Source organism: Erithacus rubecula (assembly GCF_903797595.1).
Source record: "Erithacus rubecula genome assembly, chromosome: 11".
NCBI lineage: Eukaryota > Metazoa > Chordata > Aves > Passeriformes > Muscicapidae > Erithacus > Erithacus rubecula.
This window is the reverse complement of record NC_136663.1, coordinates 8235999-8259618: the sequence shown is the minus strand read 5'-3', so window position 1 is coordinate 8259618 and position 23620 is coordinate 8235999. Positions and strand designations below refer to the sequence as shown.

At 51.8% G+C, this 23620-nt stretch overlaps 1 protein-coding gene across 5 annotated transcripts in view; it reads left to right on the top strand.

The window, feature by feature from the left end:
• Positions 1–22035, top strand: part of DVL3 (dishevelled segment polarity protein 3) — a 32748-nt gene extending 10713 nt beyond the window's left edge. Inside the window, exons 2-17 of one of the 5 annotated variants that reach the window (XM_079314764.1) lie at positions 10815–10884; positions 14539–14660; positions 15053–15159; positions 15729–15864; positions 16115–16208; positions 16584–16653; positions 16946–17085; positions 17283–17359; positions 17870–17937; positions 18299–18349; positions 18471–18620; positions 19376–19507; positions 19728–19895; positions 20505–20717; positions 21007–21405; positions 21865–22035. In XM_079314764.1, coding sequence (XP_079170890.1) covers positions 10815–10884; positions 14539–14660; positions 15053–15159; positions 15729–15864; positions 16115–16208; positions 16584–16653; positions 16946–17085; positions 17283–17359; positions 17870–17937; positions 18299–18349; positions 18471–18620; positions 19376–19507; positions 19728–19895; positions 20505–20717; positions 21007–21405; positions 21865–21896 — 2029 coding nt within the window. In that variant the 3' untranslated portion in view covers positions 21897–22035. Of the gene's footprint in view, positions 1–10814; positions 10885–11149; positions 11289–14538; positions 14661–15052; positions 15160–15728; positions 15865–16114; positions 16209–16583; positions 16654–16945; positions 17086–17282; positions 17360–17869; positions 17938–18298; positions 18350–18470; positions 18621–19375; positions 19508–19727; positions 19896–20504; positions 20718–21006; positions 21621–21864 lie in introns of those variants that run through there. The other 4 variants (XM_079314763.1, XM_079314761.1, XM_079314760.1 and 1 more) reach the window with 4 other exon arrangements.
• The last annotated feature ends 1585 nt before the right edge of the window (positions 22036–23620 follow it).

Here is a 23620-nt window from a genome sequence, read left to right as displayed (position 1 = left end):
ATTCCTAGTGTAGAGGTGAATCTTGGTAGGACCTGAACTGAATTCTGTACATGGAAACTGTGAAGACTTTTAATTTGCAATAATGTATTGAGTCCTACTACGTTGTTTTCATCTGCTTTCTGGACCTCTAGTTGAGTAGGTTGTGTGCCAGCACATGCTTGGTTTGGCTAAGACTGGAGCACCTTTCTTGTCTTTCTCCCAGCAGCTGAACAGTATTTTCATGCTTGCTGGGTTGTTGGCTGGAGGGCAAGCCTGGATGACTTGGTAAAGAATGCTTGGTAGGTTACTTGTTGTATTCAAGGGTTTGGCCCTATGTCTTGAATTGAGTTTGGTGAATAAGATTGGTGTTAGTGAAATTGATGAATTATATAAAAGGCTACTAAAACGTGCTCTATTTGCTGTTTTTTTATACCATCCACTGCATGACACCGTCAAAAGCAGATGAGAAAGAAAAAGAATGAGTGTCCCTGGCCTAATAATAGTCAGAAAAGTTTCTTATGAATGTTCAGATCCTTCATACTCTCTTCTGCCTCCTGCATTTTAGGACCAGAGGGATGCAGTATCAGTGTTTGCCCATTTTTCAGAGTACTGCAATAGCTTGGGATCAGGGACGAAGTTCTGTCTTTGCCACCATGCAGCTGTTGTGACACTAAAAAGGCACTTCTTTGCATGAGTCCTTTTCATTGTTTTTGGCAAATGTTTTGTGGTCAAAGTTTGTTGTGAGCTTTATTAACTGCCTGTTGGTTTTATGGGGGTTCTCTGTGTGTCTTGCAGACCCAGCTGGCAGTGCTATTGCTGATGGCAGCCCAGCTGGATGTGGCAGAGTAGGTGCAGCCATCTACAGCCTGTCATGCCTCAAGACCCCTTCCCATCGGGTAGGAGGTTGAGCCGCTTTCCTGGGGACACTCTTGCAAAATTGTTTATGCAAGGAGAGAGTAAAGTGAGCTGGTCAGTGTCTTGAGGACAGGACACATGTGGAGCCTGTTTTGTCATCTCCTCATGGAGATCTGTCATTAAATTCAATTAATTATTAACATGATGGGGGGGAATGAACCTTACTCCTCTTCCCCACAGGCTTGGTCTGTGTGGTCCCAGACCTGCTCTGGAGGTATCTGGCTTGTAGAGGGGTGGTCCTAGAGCATAGGGCTGGTGCTGGGCAGGACTGCTGTGCTGGCAGCCTGTGACTGGAGGTGCTGGTGAGCAGACTGCTCTCTGCTTCCCCAGGTGTGGAAGTCCAAGCTTTCAGACTTTGTTTCCCACCCTCCCCCTCTTCCTAATTTCCCCCTCTTCTCCTCTCCTTGCTCTCCCGCTGAGTTGATGCTTTTCCAGGAATGAGCTGTACTGCTGGCCCAGCACATTCCACAGCAGCAGCGCTTTCTTGGCAGGAGCCTCGCTTGCTGTTAGAAAAAGCAGGACTGACTTGGTGTCCCTCAGCTGAGGGCCAGAAAAGGAAGGCCTGGTCTTGAATTCCTCATTGTGCAAGCAGAGCCTTCACAGGCATCATGGCCATCTCCCTTGGTTGTGGTTTATGTGCAAACATCACACTGTTGTCCCCCCATTAGAACTTGGGGCTCTTTACAGCTCCTCACAGTCGTCTTGACCAGTGTGAAATCCCTGGACATTGCAGGGGAGGCTGTTGCTCTTCTAGCCAGCCTGGAAATGGGGGGAGTGATTTCTCACTCACTGGGGTTGCAAGGAGCTCCCCGTGGGGCCCAAACACCTCATTCACAAGGTTCTTGATAAGCTGGTGTTGTCCTTTGCATTTAGTTACCAGCAGTAGCCAGATAAACCCTTTGTCCACCTCTGCACTCTTTTCACCTCTCTCTCTTTCCCTCTGCGGCAGGAGCTGGTGTTTTGCAGCTTGTCTGTGTCCAGATGGAGCAAAGTGTCACAGCAGACCAGGCCTCCTTCCTCCGGTGTGCTTGCTGTCTCACATTAGTGTGAACCACAGCATCCACATCAGGATTTTACCCTGTCTCATACCCATCTCTGGTTGGGGGCTTTTTGGGCCTGTTTCCTCTCCCACCCTGAATACAAGCCCAGCTTTTGGCCACTGTTATTATATCTGTGGAATTGTCTCCATTCCCTGAAGGTCATTTCTGCAGATGTTTAACCACAATTTTTTTTTTTTTTTTTTTTTCACAGTGAGTCCCTGCACTTGTCTTGTATCTTTGTGTTGGACTGTGCAGGCTTTTAGTTATTGAGGAGCTAAAATTGAACTAGTAGGATGAAGAACCTGACTTGGCTTCTGCTGGAAGTTCCCGTTTGTCCTGATTTCCAATTCAAAGAGACTGAAAGTGTCACTGAACCTTCAGGGGCCTGCAGAATGCTTCCTTTGATGATGTCTGTAAATGTCCTTCCGGAGGTTGGGAGGTTGGAAGCATCGCTTGGGTAGGGCAGGATTAATTAGCATGGAGGTGCCTCCTGCAGTCCCCGTGCAGGTCGGTCGGTGGAGGACGGGCCTGTCGGGCCTGTTTGCAGAGCAGGGCTGCAGCCAGATGGTCACTCTGGGATCAGGGTGGGAGGGGCCACCAGGGCTCTGCACTCACCGTGAAATCTGTCTGTAGCTTTGCTCTGATAAGTGCTGCTCCTGGGCAGGCCTCTGAGCCTGGGTGGCTCCTTCCTAAATGCCTTTCCTTTTTTTTCCTTTTCCAGTGTTTGAACTTAGTGACTGGGAGGTCTGATGTCTGTCATCTCCCACCCAGTGATGCCTGTAGGACTGAGCACACGTCCAGCTGGAGCCAAGCATCACCCAGACCTAGGGACTCTGCTTGTCCTGGTGTTTGTCCAGTGGAGTGATTGCAAATGTGTTGATGAGGGCTTCTCAGCAGTTGGCATCTTGGATGTCTTTTCAGCCGTTGTCTTACTGGCCGTGGGAGGAAAGCACAGAAAGCTGGGGGTGGTGCATGAGGAGGCTGTGGGACTCAGAAGTTAACATGGTTCACGTAGGCTCTAGGCCTATAGTAGGGGTATTGGGACTAAATTATATTTAAGGTCCTTTTCAGCCCAAACCATTCTCTGAAAACAAGAGAGCCTACTACTTTTGAGGAGTGCAGGCAGTAGCTTGAAATTGAATGACATTTGAGGAGTCCTTGCCATTCTCCCTGGACTTGTTAGGAGGGCAGGGGTGGCTGTTCCTGCACAAATGCAGAGGTGTGTTATTGTTGTGGTAGTAGGACAGCTGCTAACAGATGCTTTGTGCTTCTTGATTCTTGAAAAGCACACCAGGTAAAGACAGTGCTTGTAAAGGAGTTCATGTTCACAGAGGGTGCAGGGACAGACAAGAGAACACCAGCTCCTCTGGGGAGGAAGGTCTGACAGAATGAAACCATCTACAAATCTGTATTTCCCTTTTTACCTTGTGCTGCAGCAGAGAGGAGCAGTGCAGAATATCCTGTCTGTGGGCTTAGAAGGGGAATTAAATGGGAGAGTGACAGTCTGTTTATAGTCAAGAGAGCCCTTCTCACCCCAGTGTCATGCGATTTGTACTCCTCCTCTTTGCACAGGAGGTGAAAATACAGTGAGGGAGACCCAAAAAGACCCAGAGACAGACAGCTCAAATCCTCTAATCCTGTTTGATGCATCCTGTTTGCCTGCAAAGCCTGAGGTCTCACCAATGCACGTGCAATCACTGCCATGTGTATTCTGAGGTTGGGCCTGTAGCTTGTGGGTGGATTGTATCCTCTTGGGAAACACACATATCATGTCTGGGGTTAATGTAACAGGCACGTATTTCCCAATTGAAATCCCAAGGCATAGAGGTGTTTTCTGGTGAAATGGCTGCAGAGCTCATCCCTGTGCCTCAGCATTTTCTTACAGAAGAGATCAGGGTTTTGCTCTAGAGACAGGAGGTGCTCATATTTGGGTAGTAAAACATGAAGGTGCTTCCTTTTTCTATGCAGCATTGTTAATCTATACAATCATTTGGGAGCAGGACATCCCTGCCCTAAGGGGAGTTTACTACAGGTCTTGGAAATGAGATCACTTTTCTAGTGTGTAAATCCCTGAAGCTTGTGCTGTTGGGTAGAAGTGTCTCCTGATGGTTTTTTGTCTGTCCTTTGTGAGCTGTAGGAGATGGAGGCTGTTAAGGTTACAGGAATAACCAACCTAATTGTGCACTTCTGGAATGTTCTAACAGAAGATTGTTTATAATTGAATTTCTGGGCTTTGCACTGTTGGAAAGAACGTTGTTGTTCTGTAAGGATTTTTCCTCTTAGTAATTGAGGAGACATCTTGCTTCTTTCATCTGCTCTACTCACTTTGCATCTTTTTAGTGTGAAATTGTCACTGCTCAGTTGTCTTCTCAATCTTTGCACGTCCCCTATTTTTCATCCTGGCCATCAAGCTGTCCAACATGCTTGAGAGGTCCCCATCCCTACCTCCTTTCTTAGTGCTGACCCCTCTGATGCCATATCCAGCTTTTGTGTTTGCCACCACATGTGGTATTTCTTCTCTCTGAGCATCCTCCCTGCTGCATGCCCTTAGGCAAGTTGAGGGACAGGACTGCCAGAGACAAGCAGTAATTGCTGCTGAGCACCAAGCCTGCCTCCAAATCTGGGGTTCAAATCCTGTGGAAGCCTTTGTCCATGCCTCTTGGATTTCTTCTTTCGTTGGGCTTGTATTATTCCATCAGAATCCTTCTCAGGGACCTTGCTGTGGCTAGTGGATGCTGCTGAGGAGAGACCAGAGCTGGCTGAAGCTGGAAACTTGCTTGTATCCGCAGCCTCAGCCAGGCTGGAGGCCAGCGAGGGGAAACGGGGAGGCTGGAGCAGAGCAGCTGCGCTGGTGATGTGCGCGCAGCCGGGCTCTGACACGGCGCAGCCGTCTCCGCAGCTCGGGGTTTATGGCCTCCTTTCTCTCCTGTGCACACTCTCTTATTCCCCACCTTCCCTTCATTCCTAGGACATGACTCTGTGATATAAAATACCCTCTAATTTCCTGAGCCAAGCTGAAACTCCCTGGAGAAGGCAGCGTCTGCCTGCCTGTCCCTCACCCGCCTCTGCATCCATGTTCCAGGCTGCCAGCTGCTCCTGCCGGCAGGGCAGCGGGAGGGAAACTGGGAGCGTGGCATCTTCCCAGGCCGTGGGGAGAGGGTCTCCTGGCTCCATAGGAGGAGCTGGTGGGAGGGTAGCTTTGGAGCCAAGGTTGGAGTTGGGTTTCCTTTGCTTCCCTCCCTGCTGCCGGAGTTGTCCCTTCCCCTCCCCCAGTGTATGGGAGCAGATGTGCTGCTTGTGTCAGCCCTGGCAGCCCCCTCCGCACACCCCGGGTCCCCTCCTCCTCTTCCTCCTCCTCCTGCTCCCCCGGCTTGGCCCCGTGTCACTGGGGATGGCGGTGGAATCATCCGCCCACTCGGCCTGCCTCCCCTGTAACCCTCCCTCCTTCCTCCCTCCCGCAGGTCTCTTTGTTGGAAAATTCAAGGCAGATGAGTGCCGGGGAGCGCTGGGCCTGCGGGCCAGGCGCTGAGCTGCAGCGTGGCCTCGCATGTCTGCTGGCCCCAGCACGGGAAGGAGGCCGGTTAGTGCCCGGCTGCAGGGCAGTTCTCTGGCCAGGGCAGCAGCACCAAAGGTCCTGGACTCGCACTCCTGGGCGAGGCTCGGGTTGCCTCCACATGGGGGTTTTCCTGGCCACCATTCTCAAGTCGTGTTGCACCCAGCCCCCAGCAGGACGTTGGAACATTCAAAACCTGACAGTAAAGCAGTCCCTCTGAAATCAGCCTTAGGCAGATGTTTTCCCTGGGCTCTGGGAAAAGGAAAGGCTTGGTGAGAACCGAGACAGCCTGAACTCCTTCTGGGTCTGCTCTTTCAGGATTCCTGGGCTCAGACCCTATCAGGTGGGGGCTGTTCCCAGCACATTCACAGGATGGTTTTCTCTGCCGGCACATCCGCGGGATGAGTTAATCTCATGGCTGCCTCCCCGTTCAAGCGCGGAGCAGAAACGTGGCACTGCTCACAGCTCCCCCAGAGGCTGCTCGCTCGGTGGCTTCTGACGCGTGAACCTGCGGTCGTGTCCGTGCGAGAAGTGTGACTGGAAGAGTGCTGAGAGGTGGGAGGAGGAAGGCTGCAGTTCAGGCTGAGGCTGGAAAGGAATGCAGGGCACGAATAGCTGGGATGGTGTGAGGGGTGACAGATGTGAGCAGTGCTGCAGAGATATTCCTGCTCAGCATGTGCCTGACTTCAGCACTATCAGTTTTTGCCCTGTAGAGTCTAAATATATAATCCATTGTGCTCTGGCATCTGGGTGATAAACAGTGGCTGTGGAAGGAGGGAGAAAACTGCTCTGGGGTGGAGCTGACCCCTGGGATGTCTGGGGCAGCCGCAGGGTAATAAGAGTGAGGAGGGACCAGCTCTCAGGACAGAGGGAGCTTGTTCTCCTTTAGGCATTGCAGCTGAGGCTGAATGGGCGGGTCTTGGGGTTGGTTTCCTCTGTCCCCACTGAAAGTGGAATAGTTGACTTGTGCTGAGCGGTTGGTCACCTTGACCCAGCAAATATATCACCCTGTCCCTTCACCCACAGGCAGGGCTCTGTGTCCCTGAGCAGGCAGCATGTAGCAGTGAAAATTGGCTCTGCCTGAAATTCTCTCTAGGAATTGGATGCAGTCCAGGCTGCTGGCGACAGTATGAATGGATGCTAGTGCAGCCAGGGCAGGGTACATGTGTGTGTGCACTTAGAAGTGAGAAGACAACAACTTGCCTGCAGTAGAAAAGGCTGGTGTGGGCACCACACGGGGTCCCAAGGGGACTGCCTGTACCTGACATTCATCTGAGTTGCAGGGGCTTTGGGCAGAGGCTGGCACAGGACATGCTGAAGCAGCATTAAGTTAGCAGGGTTTTAATCCATCGTCACTGCTCCTTTCCTGCTTTTCCTGCTTCTCCATCTGTACCAGAGGAATTAACACACATCCTGGGAGTGGATTAGACTGCTCAAACCATGACCTCCTCATCTGTGTCTTCTGGGGATGGGTAGCCTTTGTGCAGTCCCTTTGCTGGCTCTCCAGTTTTGTCAGGGATTGTGAGTGCCAGCAAAGGCCTGGCAGCGTGCTGCCTGTCACCCCGTGGGACAGCCCTTTGCTGAGCCTGTGTGACACCGGTGTAACCAGTGGGGCTGGTGGGGTGGAGTGAGCCTGCTCCCCAGGTCTGGGCTTCCAGCACTGTTCATTTGCCTTTTGCTGATGCCTTGGGAGTGCTGGCAAGCCTCGTGTCCTGTTTTTGGGGGCAGCTGTTGGCGCACCAGGGAGCGCAGCCAGGAGCCCAGAGCACCTGTTTCTCCAAGCCCCAGTGTGCTGTGACTTGATGGCACCCCGGGCCAATGGGTCACAGCTCTGTATCCCACCTTTGCATCCTCTTCGATTCTCCGTGAGTTGGGGACTGGCTTGGGGACCCTTCAGAGCTGTTGATAAGATTCCACTTCTGAGTAATGTTAGATACTTATAATCTACTTACTTTTAATACATAATTTCTCTTGGTTTCCCAGTCTTTACTTTGTTCTTTTTTTGTTGGACTTTTTCTCCCCCACACATGATTTAGTCACTATTTAGTTACTTCATGTTTTAAGCATAATATGTGTCAAGCTACCTTAGATATAACTTGGAAGGGGGAATATAGTATCACAAACTAATTGTAATATATCTTTGTATCAAATAAGAGTGCTTAAAATGTTGTCATTGGGTAGAAAAGGAAATTAGCTTTTTAAAGCCTATTTTGGTATTTGATTTATCAAAGATAATAGTAATTGAATCTTTTGAATTCACAAGTTGTTTTGATTATAGATTCTCTGTTGAACAAGTATTTAGGGGTCCAGTGATATTTAAAATTTTTTAAAAAGTAAACTTTCTCCAAAGCAAACTGGTGGGGTTTTTTGCTTGTTTATTTATTTTTGTATGTTTGTTTTGTTTTGTTTTTTTAACTCCTGGGAAAAAAAACAAAGTTAGTGCTTCTTTCACTGTGAAGGGTGATAATAATGTAGCTGTTTGTGTAATGCAGGGACATGACATTATGGCACAACTATAAAGCTTGAAGTGATATTGAAGTATTATGTAAGTAATTAAAAAGCAACAGTATCATTTGGTAGGCAGCATGTTTAATGTATTTCACTTTCATCTATTAGAAATCTCTGGCATAGTTTGTGAGTCTTTCAGATCATTATAAAGAGCCTTAAATTATGTATTTCTTTAGAAATAAGCAAGCTGGTAGAAATATGTCTGCTGGAAATACAATACAGAGAAACTGTCTGGGAGGTTGCTGGAGTGTGTGGAAGAACTTCCAGATACAGTGGGTGGGGGAGCCAGCTGGGGAAGGCATGCACTGGACCTGTTGTTTGTGAACAGAGAACTGGTGGGTGATTGATGGCTGGAGGCCACCTTGTGAACACCAATCACAACATGGTAAGAGTTTTTGGTTCTCAGAGTAGTAAGGAGGGGGATCAGCAGGACTACTACCTTGGACTTGCAGAAGGCAGACTTTGTTCTGGTTAGGGACTTGGTTGACTGAGTCCCTTGAGAGGCAGTCCTGAAGGGTGAAGGGGCCCGGGAAGGCTGGATGTTCTTCAAGAAGGAAATCTAAAGGATTCAGGAGCATGCTGTCCCTATGTGCTTGAAAGACAAGCCAGTGGGGAAGAAGAATGGACTGACTGAGCAGGGAGCTTTGGCTCAAACTCAGGAAAAAATAAAGTACTTTATGTTTGGAAGAAGGGAGAGGCAACTCAGGAGTGCCACAAGGATGTTATGAGGTTATGCAGGAAGAACTAGAAAGGCCAAAGCCCAGCTGGAACTTAGTTGGCTACTCCAGTTAAAGACAATTAAAATGTTTTTACAAATAGTGTCAGCAGCAAAATGAGGGCCAAGGAGAATGTCCATCCTTTATTGGATGTGAGGGGAAACAGTGACAAAGGGTAAGGAAATGGCTGGGGTACTTAATGTCTTCTTTGGCTCAGTCTTTAATAGCAAGATCAGCTGTTCTCAGGGTGCCCAGCCCTCTGAGCTGGGAGATGGGGACAGGCAGCAGAATGAAGCCCTTGTAATCCAAGATGAAATGGTCAGCAACCTGCTATGCCCCTTAAGACACACAAAAGTCTACAGGTTCAGGTGGGATCCACCCAAGGATACTGGGAGCTGGTCAAGTGCTCAATGAGTCACTCATTTACCAGCAGTGTTGGTCAACCAGGGAGGTTCCAGGTGACTGGAAGTTGGTGAATGTGGTACCCATCTACAAGGAGAGCCAGAAAGAGAATCCAAGGGAGCTACATACCTGTCAGCCTGATTTCAGTGCCAGGAAAGGTCATGGGGCAGATTATCTTGTGTACATGGCCATCATGGGGCATGTACAGAATAGCCAGGCAATCAGACCCAGCTATCATGGGTTTTGGAAAGGCAGGTCCTGCTTGACCAACCTGATCTCCTGTGACAATGTGGCACAGTTAATGAAGGCAAGGCTGTGGTTGTTATCTATCTGGGCTTTAGTAAAGCTTTTGATACTATTTCCCACAGCATTCTCCAGGAGTAATTGGCTGCTCATGGCTTGGACAAGTGCACTGTTCCCTGGGTAGAAAACTGGATGGTTGGTCCCAGGAGGTTGTCAGGAATAGAGCTACATCCATTGGCTGCTCACAGTGGTGTTCCTCAGGGCTCAATACTGGGACCAGTCCTGTTTAATATCTTTATGAGTGATCTGGTCATGGGGATTGAGGGCACACTCAGTTCACAGATGACTAAGTTGGGGGTGGGAGTGTTGATGTGCTGGAGGGTAGGATGGCTCTGCAGAGAGATCTGGACAGTCTGGATTGACGGGCCAAGGCCAGTTGTATGTTTGACAGAGCCAAGTGCTCAGTTCTACACCTGGGTGACAACGCCACACACTCTGCAGGCTGGAGAAAGCTGCCTGGTAGGAATGGACCTGGGAGTGCTGGTTGGCAGTGGCTGAACATGAGGCAATATGTGCTCAGGTGGCCAAGAAAGTCAGTGGCATCCTGGGTTGTGTCAGCAGTAGTGTGGACAGCAGGACCAGGGCAGTGATTGTCCCCTGTACTTGAGACTGGGGAGGTCACACTTTGTACCTTTTGGGCCCCTCCCTACAAGACAGACATTGAGGTGCTGGAGTGAGTCCAGAGAAGGGCAACAGAACTGGGGAAGGGTCTGGAGCACAAGTCCTGTGAAAAGCAACTGATGGAGCTGGTGGTGTTTAGCCTGGAGAAAAGGAGGCTGATGGGGAACCTTATCACTCTCTACAGCTCCCTGAGAGGAGGCTATATCCAGGTGGGTATTGGTCTCTTCTCCCAAATAGGAAGCAATGTGAGGAAATTGCCTCAAGTTGTGCCAGGGGAGGTTTACATTGGACATTAGGAACATTTCTTCACCAAAAGGGTCAAGCACTGAAACAGGCTGCCTGGGAGGATGGTGGAGTTATTATCCCTGAAAGTATTTAAGAGTTGCATAGTTGTGGCACTTGGGGACATGGTTTGGTGGTGGCCTTGGCAGTGCTTGAGTAATGGTTGGACTTGATGATCTTAAAGGTCATTTCCAACCTAAACAATTCTATGATTCTATGATATGCACCTGAATTTTGATTTTACTGATTAAAATGTGAACGGGGGGGTGAACCAGCTGTATGAACATAGGCTATTCTGTCTTTGGCTCCTCTTCAGGCTGCCAGTCATGGCTGTGGGCATAGGAATCTGTGGCTTGACAGCAGGAGAGAGCTGCTAGTCCTCTCCTGCTCCATCCCCAAGCCTGGGCTGCCTGATGCTGGGTTCAAATACCCATCTGTCAAAGTTTCCTTTTCCTTTGAAGTCCTATCTCTGACTGCCTCCTCTCCCCTCTGCAGGGTGGTGAAAGAAGAGATCTCGGATGACAATGCCAAGCTTCCCTGCTTCAATGGCCGGGTGGTGTCGTGGGTAAGCAAGCCCCTTGCTTTGGGGTATCTCAGCCTGTTTGTGCCCTCTCTGAAAATGTGGAATGCCAAGTGAGGCACAGGGGCTGCTCAGTACTGTTGGTGTGCTGGCTGCTCACAAAGCTGATGAGCTGGGTCCCCACACTCCAGTCCCTCAGCTGGAGAGGGGCCTCTGTCATGCTGGGTCTCCTGTGCCAGGGAAGATGTGGGATACCTCTACGAAGATCTCTTGGTAACAGATGCCTAGCAGAGATCATGGCTGTGGCCTGTCCATAGCATAACCCCTGTGCCCCTATGGCAGGGTCAAGCTTTCCAAGGAAAGTCCCACTCCAGTGACTGGCGCAAAGGGCTTAAAGTGACTTTAGTGCTGGTGAAGTGGACTGGATTTGACTGCCCTGAAGACTAAAGGTACTGCCTGGGCAGCTGCAGGACAAGCTTTTCCTTCAGTACCATGCCATGCACATGCTCTGCTCCCTGCTCGCATGCTGCCTTCCCTCTGTCCCCACAGGGACCCTCTGTTAGTGGAGGGAGAGTCTATACAGCACGTCATCCAGTTTTCTCTCTGCTGAGCTGCAGTTTGTGCTGCTGAGGTGTGTGGATCTATACCAGGAGCAAAGCCAAGACTCAAGTGCCTTTTTCCAGATGCCTCAAAACAGACCCTGAACAGTAAAAATCCTCAGCAAATCAGGCTAGATCAGACCTAGTTCTGTTTCTATCCCTGCACCAAACAGTGACAGGGGCAGGCAGGTACCCCACTGCCAACACAGCTGCCGCTGGGATTCCAGGCAGGGGAGCAGGGTGCAGGCTGGAGCAGGGAGGAAAGGCTGTGCTGGGCTCCTGCACAAAGAGCCAGGCAGGACGCCTGCCATCCTCCCTCTAGCGGTCAGCCAGGCCCTCCGGAAAACAGCCCGTGTCCAGCTCTTGGCCACCACACATTCCATCCATCCACCCATCCACCCACCCATCCACCCACCCATCCACCCACCCATCCACCCACCCATCCACCCACCCATCCACCCACCCATCCACCCACCCATCCACCCACCCATCCACCCACCCATCCACCCACCCATCCATCCACCCATCCATCCACCCATCCACCCATCCATCCATCCATCCACCCATCCATCCATCCATCCCGCTGCTGCTGCATCTGCCCCATGATGTCTCCCCACCCCACCCTTTCCAGCAGCTTTTTGCTTTCACCTGTCCAATGGGGAATCCCAGAATCTCTAAATCCATTCCAGTGCTCATTTTTAATCTGGTGTGCTTTTCCTCATGATCCATGTATCCATGCAGCTGCTGGCTTTCCTTGTAGGAGCTATCTGGTTATTCAGTGTGAGTGGTGCTGGTGTGGGTCTGTCTGGTGTGACCAGCATGCTGCTGCTCTGCTGGGCTGGATTCTTGCAGGGTACTGTGCCCAAAGTGAGCATCACTACCAGCTCTTGTGCATAAAAGTAGTGGCAGTCTCAGAGGCCTTTGTACACCTCATAACCCCTTTTTCTATCTCTGCTGAGAGTCTCCTAGTCCATGGGTGGTTTGGGGGCTGAGAGGGGAGCACTTACTTTGCTGTTTCTAACAGACAGGCAGGGATGATGCTATTTTAGGAACTCAGGACTAATTTTAACAACAGGGAAAGACGGGGCTTGAATCCAAGTGAGTATTTCCTGACAGTGTAAGAGGCAGGAAAAGTGCAGGATGGTTATCAAAACCTTCCTGGGAGGAAATCCCAGCCTTGGGAGTGTTAGAGGAAGATAGCATCAATCCCTCCTGCTTGGGAGCACCTCCTCAACTCTCCTCACTGCTGTTTGACAGCTGCCTGTGGCTAGTTCCCTCTGTCCAGATCTATTTGCTTGATGTTTTTCATCATTTGCTTCAGATTTTCAAGCATGAAGTGTTATATGACTTTTCCCTAGGCAATGCTGGCCGCTTCCAGCATCTTCTCTACTCTGTGCTCCCGGCAGTGGCTACCAGAGTAGGGATGTGGCCCTTAGGGAGGGGGATGTGTCCTGGGAAGACAAGTCACCAGGAAGGTGCCAGGAGCAGAGCCAGGCTTTGCCTGAGGCTTGCTGAAGAGAGGAGAAGCTGACCTGAGCGTGAGACAAGAGCTGGTTAGACAGTTGTGAGAGCAGGAGCCGTCAGGCTTGTCCTGGGGCTTGTGGGACGGGCTCTGCAGCTTTTGACACCTGAGGCTGCTCTCTGCCCTGTCTGCTGCCATGGCTCTGCCTTTTTCAAGGCTGCCCTGTCTTCCTTGTCCGAGCTACTATCTCTGTTACCAGTGTCTCTGGCAGTAGACATCTCATCTGCTACACTAATGATGATCTGTGAGGTCCATCCCCCCCTTATGAGGGCTTCCCTGGTTTCTGAAAATGGGCAGAGCACAGCTCTTTTATGAGTAATGCTGGGAAGCACTGAAGACATGTATAAATGAGTGTGCTTCTAGCATCTGAGTTGGCATCTGCTCTTGGCTCCATGCAGATGTGGTTCCCTCATCAACAAGCAGTAGCACTGCCTCTGAATTTACAGTGGGTATTATGGTTTGGACAGCAGCTATCAGCATTTTTCAGCCTGTGTTTCATGTTTCTTTTGTCCTGAGCAACAGTGGATGTCCCTCGAGTCTGTTAGATCCATTCTGGGCTCTGTCATCTTTGCTCAATCAAGTTGGACTCGATGATCTTGAGTTGGACTCAATGATTTTGAAGATCTCTTCCAACCTAGTGATTCTGTGTGCACTGGAGGTCCTGAATGCCTCTTTCAAGAAAGAGCCTTTTTGTTGCTTTGTTGCTTGGCACTATTGGGATTAGCCCAGTTCATTACAGCTTGAAAGTAAGGGAGAGTGCAAATCTGGACAGGGAGCAATATTGGGGAACAGCTCATTTAGGCTATTCTCTGTTTCATTCCACTGGTGAGCCTGTGGCCCCTGGGAGAGTCTCCAGCTCATTCCCTGAGCCCTGAAATTGATGGTTTATTATAGAGCCAGAATCATGGTGTGTTTGTGTCCCTGGGCTCCCCACAGCTGGTATAAAGATTCTCTAGGGTTTAACCCTTTCTTTGAATTTCTGCACTGGGGAATTCACTGAGCATCCCAGAGATTGGCTGAACACAGCCTGGAAGTTTGCAAAGTACATATGGAAGCCAGAAAAAGAGCCTGTTTCAAGAGTCTGTTTCAAAGCCAGCCTTGGCCCTGAGCTCTGTTATCCCCAGCTTCTGAGGGTTGGGAAGGTGACACTCCTGCTAGGTCTCAGAGCTTGAAGGCAGAAGTGTAGAGGCTGCTAGAGCTGAGGAAAGGAATGACTTGTAACTGTCTTTTCTAGTCTGAGAACTGAGGAAATCCAATCCCTGCTGCAGGATATGTGCTGACGGTTACCTGGGTATGTGGTGTGAGTGTGCAGGTGATGTCAGAGTGTCCAAGCACAGCTGTCACCCACTGGGCTTCACTGCTGGATCAGGAATTCCTGAACCACAAATAGCCAGTGTCTGGGAAGGCATTGGGGGGAAATGTTGCTACATGCTTGGCCTGTTCCATATCTGCTCCTGGGCATCTGCTGTTGCCAGCTTCCAGAAATGAGATCCTTGGCTAAGCAGGCTTTTGGCCAGCTCCTTTGGCCACTCTTATAAATGTTTTCTCAGTTTCCTTTTCTGTCTCTCATCCCTCCAGCTGGTGTCTGCAGAGGGTTCCCATTCAGATGCTGGCTCAGTCTGTGCTGATAACCAGACAGAGCTGCCACCCTCCATGGAGCGCACAGGAGGAATTGGAGACTCCAGGCCCCCCTCTTTCCAGTAAGTTACATGGACATCTGTTCTGGTTTCCAAGGGACACATTGTGCATTTGTTGTAATCCAGACCAATATCCCAGACCAGGCTGGGACACTCTTAACCAAATTGTCAGTGATGACAGCCAGCAAGAGGGGAGGAGAGTGGGGCTGGGAGCAGATTTCAAGTGGAGCTGCATTATTAAACAAATAAGGGCATGCTGAAAATAATGCAGCAAAAGAGCCAGCACAGCATCTCCAGTCCTTTGCCCTGAAGTTATAGATGTGCTATGGTAGTTCCTGTACCTCAAGAAGGAGACAGCTGATGGCTGGAGCCTTGTGTTGTTCAGGACAGAGGCAGAGAAAGTCTTGTCAGGTTGTTCCCTGTTGAACATATTTGTTGCTTTTATCTCATCACAGCCCTAACACTGGGGGGAGCCGGGAAAACTTGGACAATGAGACAGAGACAGACTCAGTGGTGTCATCGCAGAGGGAGCGACCTCGTCGAACAGATGGGCCTGAGCATGGTGAGTGTTGGTGACATGGTGAGAGCTCTGCAAGGGCATGGCTGGGGCATGGTGGCAGCACCAGCTCCAGACTTGGGGCTGCTTTCTCTGCTCTGCAGAACCTTCCAAGCCCAGGAGAGCTATTCTCTGGCTTTTAGAAGGGCCATAGCCTCACATTGGAGGCAGGACCTGCCTTACATCAGAGCTTGGTGTTAAACCCTTTGGAGTCAAAGGAGATATCTCCTAAAGAAGCCCCAAGAGCAGGAGGCAGCTGTGCCTATCTTCTCAGCTGAGAAGCAGAATGAGCTTTGCCCTTGCCCCATGTGCTGCTTCTTCCTCTACCAAGGAAAGAGCTGCAAGTCTTCCACAGGTTTAGCAGCATTGCTCCTACTGGCCCATCAGCCTCTTCCCCATTGTGTAGTGATAGAGGAGGTATGCCATCGGGGATGGATCTGATCCCAGGATAGACTGGGAGTTATTTGGCACTAGATGGGATTGACTGATGCCTAGATTTGCTCTGAGGAGGTTGCTATGAGTCCTGCATCGGGGAAGGGCTTGTCTCAAGCCCACTGAGCCTTGTCTTTTCACAGCACCCAGGGTGAATGGGACAGTGAAGGGAGAGCGGCGCCGAGACCTGGGTGGGTACGAGAGCTCCTCCACACTCATGAGCAGCGAGCTGGAGACCACCAGCTTCTTCGATTCAGATGAGGATGACTCCACCAGCAGGTAGGAGAGCTTGGGTCTTAGGAAAACACTAATTTCCCCCTGACTCCCAGAAGACAGAGATGTCTTTGTAGAGCACAGTAGTCCTGGGCTCAGACCTGCTTCTGTCTCACCCAGCAGACCCCTCTGCCATTGTCTGTCCTCCATGTACATGTTCTCCCCTCTGCCCCTGCACTCCTCTATTCCCTGGCTCTCTTGCTACCAGAGCCACCACTATGGCAGCAGAAGAGCTGACTCCTGCTTTTGCCTGCAGGTTTAGCAGTTCAACAGAGCAAAGCAGTGCTTCCCGTCTAATGAGGAGGCACAAGCGACGCCGGCGGAAACAGAAGGCTCCACGCATTGAGCGGGTACCCAGGGAGGGGCTGGGTATCCTGGGGGGGCAGTGCAGGCCAGGGTGGGCTCTCAGGGATTCAGCTGTTCTTGCTGTGGGCATGGCTTCGGATTAGTGTCCAAGTGCTGAGACTTCAAAAAGTGCTATGAACCTTTTCCAAGTCAGTGTAGCCTCAAGAGCTAGGACCACAGACCTTGTCCCAGCTGTAGAGAGGTCATAAGGACCATGGCTTTTCTCTGACTCTGCAAAGCTCCCTGCATAAGACTAGACTTGTGGGTGGTGGTTGTGGTGCCACAAGGAGGGGCAGGAAGGACAGGACAAGTGAAGGAAGCTAGGGCTGGGAATGTTACTGAGGCACAGGAGGACATCTCATGTTTCGCTTATGTTTCAGTCCTCGTCCTTCAGCAGCATCACAGATTCCACCATGTCCCTGAACATCATCACGGTCACGCTGAATATGGGTGAGTGAGAGGTGTGCCTGGAACCTGTAGTCCTTCCAGAGGGAGATTGGGTCATGGAGAGGGACCCGGGGAGGGGAGAAAGAGAACGCATGGAGGAGGAGTGAGGAGATGGATTTTGTAGGAGATTGGCTTCTCTTGTAGAAATTGTCTCTCAAGAGTTTGTGTGTCCCAGGACATCTCTCTGGGACAAGGGTGCAAATCACCCTCATTGGGATGTGGTTTTACTGAGGGCAGGTCTGCTTGTGCCTGATGCTTTGGGGTGACTTACTTCTTTCTCTTTCCATTCCTGCAGAGAAATACAACTTTCTGGGCATTTCTATTGTGGGACAGAGCAATGAGCGTGGGGATGGAGGCATTTACATTGGCTCTATCATGAAGGGAGGTGCTGTGGCAGCTGATGGCAGGATTGAGCCAGGAGACATGCTCTTGCAGGTACTTCACACCCACATATCTCCATCTTTGGGCCTGGGAAAGCAGTAATGAAAGACCTAGAAGCCTCCCTGAGAACTTTGGCAGGTCAAACCCAGGAAGATGTGCTTGGAAGAGGGAAGCTGAGTCATTGCTGAGCTGAGTGGGGACCTCGGCCTCTGGTCACATCTCTGGGATTCACCTCTTCGTGTTGTTTGCAGGTAAATGACATCAACTTTGAGAACATGAGCAACGATGATGCTGTGCGGGTGCTGAGGGAGATTGTGCACAAGCCGGGGTGAGTACTTGGGCTGTTCCTTCCATCCAGGGACATCTGCACAGTTTGTGGTTGGGGTGTGTGAGTTGTATCTTCCAGCCACCTCTGCCAGTGCCTCTGCAGAAGCTCAGAACATAAGGTTTTGGTATTGCTTTGATTCCTGAGTTTTCTTGTCCAATACAAGAACTGCAGCCAACAGAATTGCAGAGAATTGGGGTCTGTGCCCCTTTTTTGTGGGGATGCTGAGTTGCTGCTCATTGCAGGGCAATTGCACTAGATGACCTTTAAAGATCCTTTCCAAAACAAGCTATACTGTGATTCTGTGATTCTATTTGGGTCATCAGCAACCCTCAACAGGGTCACATCACTTTGTTCCTGTCATTAGGGAGACCCATAGCTGGAGGGGAGCAAGATCACTTTACTGGCAGCTTCTCCCTGTCTCCCAGGAGAGAGCTGGCACACAGCATCTACCCATCATGAAAGGGTATGCATTAGTGTACTCTGGTTCTAACTCTCACTTTTTTGTTGCAGGCCCATCACCCTGACCGTGGCAAAGTGCTGGGACCCCAGTCCGCGGGGCTGCTTCTCGTTACCCAGGAGTAAGTGGATAGCTGACCCACCCTTAGCGCTGGTGCCCACCTCATGTGAGAGCCCTGCCTTAAGCACTTACTTGGTTGTTGTCTTGTTCCTCCCCTGTGTGTGTGTGACTCCATGGGGAACTGAATTGGGGTTTGATCAGGTTTCAGCTCTCCTTTTAGGAGGCTGCTATATCCCATTCCCAAACCAAAATGCCCATAAGCCCAGCCCTCCTTCCCACATCACGCTGGGGACGCGTTTCACTGGGGAAGGGAGGTCACTTGCTCGGGGCGCCAGAGGAAAGAGAAACCCCGCTTAAGCCATAGGGGGATCTCTCCCTCTGCACCTCTCCTGCTGACCCTCCCTCTCTTCTTTCTCTCCCAGTTGCTCCCCAGCGGATCTGGGCTGGGCCAGACTCTCCATGCTCCGATCCGGGTGAGTCCCGGCAAATACTGTGGATGGAATGGGCTGTACTGAGTCCCTGTCCCTCCCCAGAGGTTGTTTTGATGAGGTGATATTGTCTCACAGCTACTGACTGACTCTTTCTTCATTGCAGGTGAGCCCATCCGGCCCATCGACCCGGCAGCCTGGGTGTCTCACACGGCAGCGATGACTGGCACCTACCCAGCGTACGGTATGAGTCCATCCATGAGCACAATCACTTCCACCAGCTCCTCCATCACCAGCTCCATCCCAGAGACCGAACGTAAGTCCTTGTGCCTCCGTGCTGCACCCGCTGCACGGCCTTCTCACCTTCACTATGCTGTGAAGGGAGCAATACATCTGCCTGGGGACAGCTGGGATGGGCCAAGTCTGCCCTGCCAAGGGACTGGGAGGGAGGCAGCTCTCGCTGGGCCAGCCCTTTGATCAGTGGAAGTTCTGCTTGGGAGAATTAATATCACCTTATTCAGCCTTCTGTGTGAGGAGAGTAGAGGAGCCTAGGTGCAATCATGAGCTCTGGCAGGTGTAGAGGAAAGGTTCACACCAGCCAGGGATTAGCTGCTGAGAGTGTGGAGCCGGAGGGATTCAGCATGTCCCTGGAGCAATTGAGAGCTCCTCCCAGACAGCAGATAGAACAGGATAGAGGAGGCAGCTGACAGCAAAGAGCCTTGTCATGGGGCAGGGTCTTGCTGAGCACAGGGCTTTTGGTTGCTTTCTGAAGGTTTGGGGTGATTTGGTATATAAAGCCCTGAAGCAAGGGCCTGGAGAGCTTGGGTGAGGCAACAAACCAGGAGTTTGTTTTAAGTTTGTGTCTCTTGACTGGGCTTTGCCCAAGAAGGAAGGGCTGACATGAAGGATAACATGGGAAGGCTGGAAGGGGGTTACACAGCGTGTACCCCAAGGCTGTCTGCAATGTATTGTTCCCTGGCCCATTCCTCCCGTTTGTGATGCTTCCATGTGACCCTCTTATCTCTCCTGTCCTCTCTCACCTCTGCTTACCTTCCTTCATCCACACCACAGGCCTCGATGACTTTCACCTGTCCATCCACAGTGACATGGCCACCATTGTCAAAGCCATGGCCTCACCAGAGTCAGGCCTCGAGGTGCGTGACCGCATGTGGCTGAAGATCACCATCCCCAATGCTTTCATTGGTAAGAGACCATGCTGCCTGCAGCAGAGGCGGGAACTGGGGAATGGGTGGCCTGTTCTCAAACTGATGTCCAAGGGAGCATCTTTGTCACCATAAACTGTTGACTAGAGTCACAAATTGAACCTTTTGACCCACTTTTTCTTTGCTCCAGTGTGGCTCAGTGCCTTAAAGGTCGCCATCTTCCTCTCTCTTGCTAAATGTACCTCTGTATTTGGTGGCAGGTTCAGATGTGGTGGATTGGCTCTATCACCATGTGGAGGGCTTTACGGACCGCCGTGAGTCCCGCAAATATGCCAGCAATCTGCTGAAGGCTGGCTACATCCGACACACCGTGAACAAGATCACCTTCTCGGAGCAGTGCTATTACATCTTCGGGGACCTCTGTGGAAGTATGTGGCATGGGTGGGAGGGAGTGAATGGAGGGGTAGTGGTCCTGCAGAGCCCTGCTGACACCATGGGGACATGCCTACAGCGATTGCCATCAGGCTGGGCCCCTTGTTGTACAGATCCTGTTAAGGGAGTGATGTAGAATATCCTAGCTCTCTTGTCCTGCTGCTGAGGTAGTAAAGTTGGAAGCAGCATTGTCAGTGTCAGCTGCTCTGTGATCTTTTCTCCTGGGCACTCATAGCAGAGTCAGTCTTTACTGACTTTTCTCCAGACTCTGAATTTCAGTGCTGCCAAGGGGTTGGTGCTCAAGTAACTGGGTTCTGCTCAAATACTATGGGGGAAGAAATTGACGAGGTGAGCTGTATCTCTGATGTGGTCCTTTCCCACCATGCTGGTCTCTGTATTAGAGAGGCAGCTTGGACTCCCACAGCCCAGCAGTTGTTGAGCCAGAAAGCACAAATGGTGACATTGACTAACAGAGAGAGTGCCAACCTCTTGTGTCTCCTTGCATATCCTGTCCTTGTCCATCAGCAAGAATGGACAGAAAGCTACATCACCACATGTGGTTGTTTTTCTGCTTGGATTAACCTCTGTTCTCGGCTTTCTTGCAGACATGGCTAATCTGTCTCTTCATGATCATGATGGCTCCAGTGGTGCTTCTGATCAGGACACTTTGGCTCCGCTCCCACACCCAGGAGCCGCACCCTGGCCCATGGCTTTCCCATACCAGTATCCACCGCCTCATCCATACAACCCCCATCCTGGCTTCCCAGACCCAGGCTACAGCTACGGAGGGGGCAGTGCAGGCAGTCAGCACAGTGAAGGTGAGTGAAAAGGACTAAAATATGCTTGCAGGTGGGCAGAAGTCCTGTTCAGTACAGGGCAGCAGCAGGAAACGGCTGCTTAGGCAAGGCCCTATGCGAGGGAAGCTAGGGCAGAAGCCTTCTTGGAAGGGCTGTGCAACTTGCTGCTGAAGGGAGATTGAGAGCACTGACTTGCTGGGGCCTGGCTGTGCCAGAGTGTCCTGCAGTCCTCCCTTGGCTAGAGGAGCATCCATCGCTTCTTCTTGACTTGTCCAAGCTGGTGCCTAACCGTGCCTCGTGTGCTTTGCAGGGAGCCGGAGCAGCGGCTCCAATCGCAGTGGCAGCGAGAGGAGGAAGGAGAGAGAGAAGACCGGGGAGTCCAAGTCAGGCGGCAGCGGGAGCGAGTCAGACCACACCACGAGGAGCAGCATGCGGCGCGAGCGTGCGGCCAGCGAGCGCTCGGTGCCGGCCAGCCAGCACAGCCAGCGCAGCCAGCACTCCCTGGCTCACAGCATCCGCAGCCACCACAGCCAGCAGTCCTACGGGCCGCCCGGCCTTCCCCCTCTCTTCAGCCCCCCCATGTTGCTGATGCCTCCACCGCCGTCAGCCATGGGGCCCCCCGGGGCGCCGCCAGGCCGAGACCTGGCCTCTGTGCCCCCCGAACTGACAGCCAGTAGACAGTCCTTCCGAATGGCCATGGGCAACCCCAGTGAGTTCTTTGTGGATGTAATGTGAAGCGCCCATCCCCTGTCTGTCTGCTGTCCCTCCTTTCCCCTTCTATCCCTGTCGTTTGTTTCCTAGGACCAGCCCTGGCTTCACCCCTTGTTTTTTGGGGTTTTTTTTTGTTGTTGTTTCTTTTTTTTTTTTTGTCTTGATAACGAAAAGAAAAAAGGGAAAAAAATAATAAATGGAACTAAACCTTGATTCTAATCCCTCCTGGAGCGGGGTGGACAGGCCTGGCAGTCCTGCTGGGTGCTGTCAGCCCATCCCACCACCAGACTTGTGTATTGCCGATGGTAATTCCCTCCTGCCATCCTCTCTAACCCCATTAATCTGCATCCGTCCCAGCACCCTGTGCTGCTTGCCCGTGTGTCACTGCTGCCTTAGTCTTTCCACCCTAAACATCTTTTCTTTCTTTTCACCCTTTTGTGTTTCTTCTATCAAGCAGCAAAGAATTACGGGGTGTTTGACTTTCTCTGAGCCTGCCGCCCATGGGGGGGAGAGCTGGAGCGTGGCGTGGCCCGACAGCAGGACACGGAGCTCCAGGGGCGCTGGGCACGCATGGCGCTGAAGATGGCTTCTTTCCTCCCCCTCGTGGAAGATGCCCTGCCCTTCCCACAGCCCTGAGAGGGGAGCAGGGACCAGCCTTATATATGTATTTTAAATCCCGTTGTAGTTGCCTTTTGGCTAATGCATGAATGTTCCAGGGCTTCAGTGCCTCCAGGGAGTGGAGAAATGCTGCCACTTCCCTCTTGCCTCCCTTCTCTTGCCCATATATTGGGCCAGGTCTGAGCCTGACACTGCCCCGTGGCCGGACCCTCCTCCACCTTGGCCAGGCCTTAGGGCTGGGGCTGTACCTCTGCATCCAGCCCAGGGGGGTGGTGATTGCCTGTGCAGAGTCTCTTGTGTGACTCAGTGCCCTACACCTGCCCTGGGGTTCTTTGAGGGAATTTGAGGGCAGAGCTCTGCTCCTTCCATCCCCATCTTTGCCCTCCCACCTGCAATGTGCTGCTGCCTGTCTTGTTTGTAGGGGCTGTCCCATTCCTGGGGCTGGCAGTGGCAGCTGTGGCCTTCTCCCTCCTGCTGTCGCGCTGCTGCTCAGCTGTGTGATACTTTCAGGGGCCTGAACGGAGTTAGAAGGTGAGGGTGGGGCACAACTTGTTCACTTCCATGCTTTGGAGAACCGTGGAGGTACTCTCTATTTGCCCTCTGAAGGGCCTGAGTCCGTGTCCTCCTCTGCCCAGGGCTGCTGGCCTGGCTGCTAGGAGGGACAAACCTCTGGGACAGCCCCACTCCCTCTGGGCTATGAGCAGTGCCTGGTGGCAACACGAGCTCTCCAGGGATGAGACTGCAGTCTGAACCATGGCCTCTGGGTTCAGTGCCCACAGCTGTGCTGGGACAGTTGAGTCTGTTTGCTCCAGTGCTCCTTGCCTTTCTTCCTTCCACTTCTGGGTACTCGGAGACATGCCCAGGGCTGGGGCAGCCCTTTCCCCACGCCCAGGGCCAAGCACGGTACAGTATGGACACGCTCTGCTGCTCTTGGTGCTGGCGCCCCGGCGCCCTCTCCTGCTGCCACATCGTGGCTTTCTCCATAAGCGTTGCCTCCTTTGGTCTTTCTTGTGTTTGCGGTTTTTATACGATGGAGTTGAATTGTATTTTGCTCTCTGGGAGTCTGCACTGCCCCTGCAGCCCCCCTTCCAGCTCTCACGAACCATCAGTTCATCTCCCTGACTCCCTGAAGCCTCTCCTTCCCTCAACCCGCTGGAGTCACTGTCCCCAGTAGCCTCCCTGGCCACTGCTCCCCCCTTGCCCTGCCCTACCCACTGGGTTTTATAAAAACAACACCAATGTCCTTGTTTTTATTTATAAACATAGTTTTATTGGACTTCCGCCTTGTGTCGTTCGTTTATTCTTTTCCCCGCAGCCTCCTCCATCCTCCTGCCTTTCACTCTAAAGCGAGATCCCAGCAGGATGAGGACACCCTGTGCCAGTCTACCAAGTGTTTTTTCCCGGGATGCCGAGGGCGGCTGCGGGCTGCGTCTCGCCGGAGCAGGGCCTGGGCGGGGGCTCTTGGGGTTCCCTGGGTCCCCGTTTCCAGCGGCAACACTGCGGGGACCGACTGCGGGACGGGGAGCGGGGATGCCTGGGCGCGAGGCCAGCGGGAGCTAGCAGTCTTCTGGAAGGCCGCGGCAACCTGAGGACTT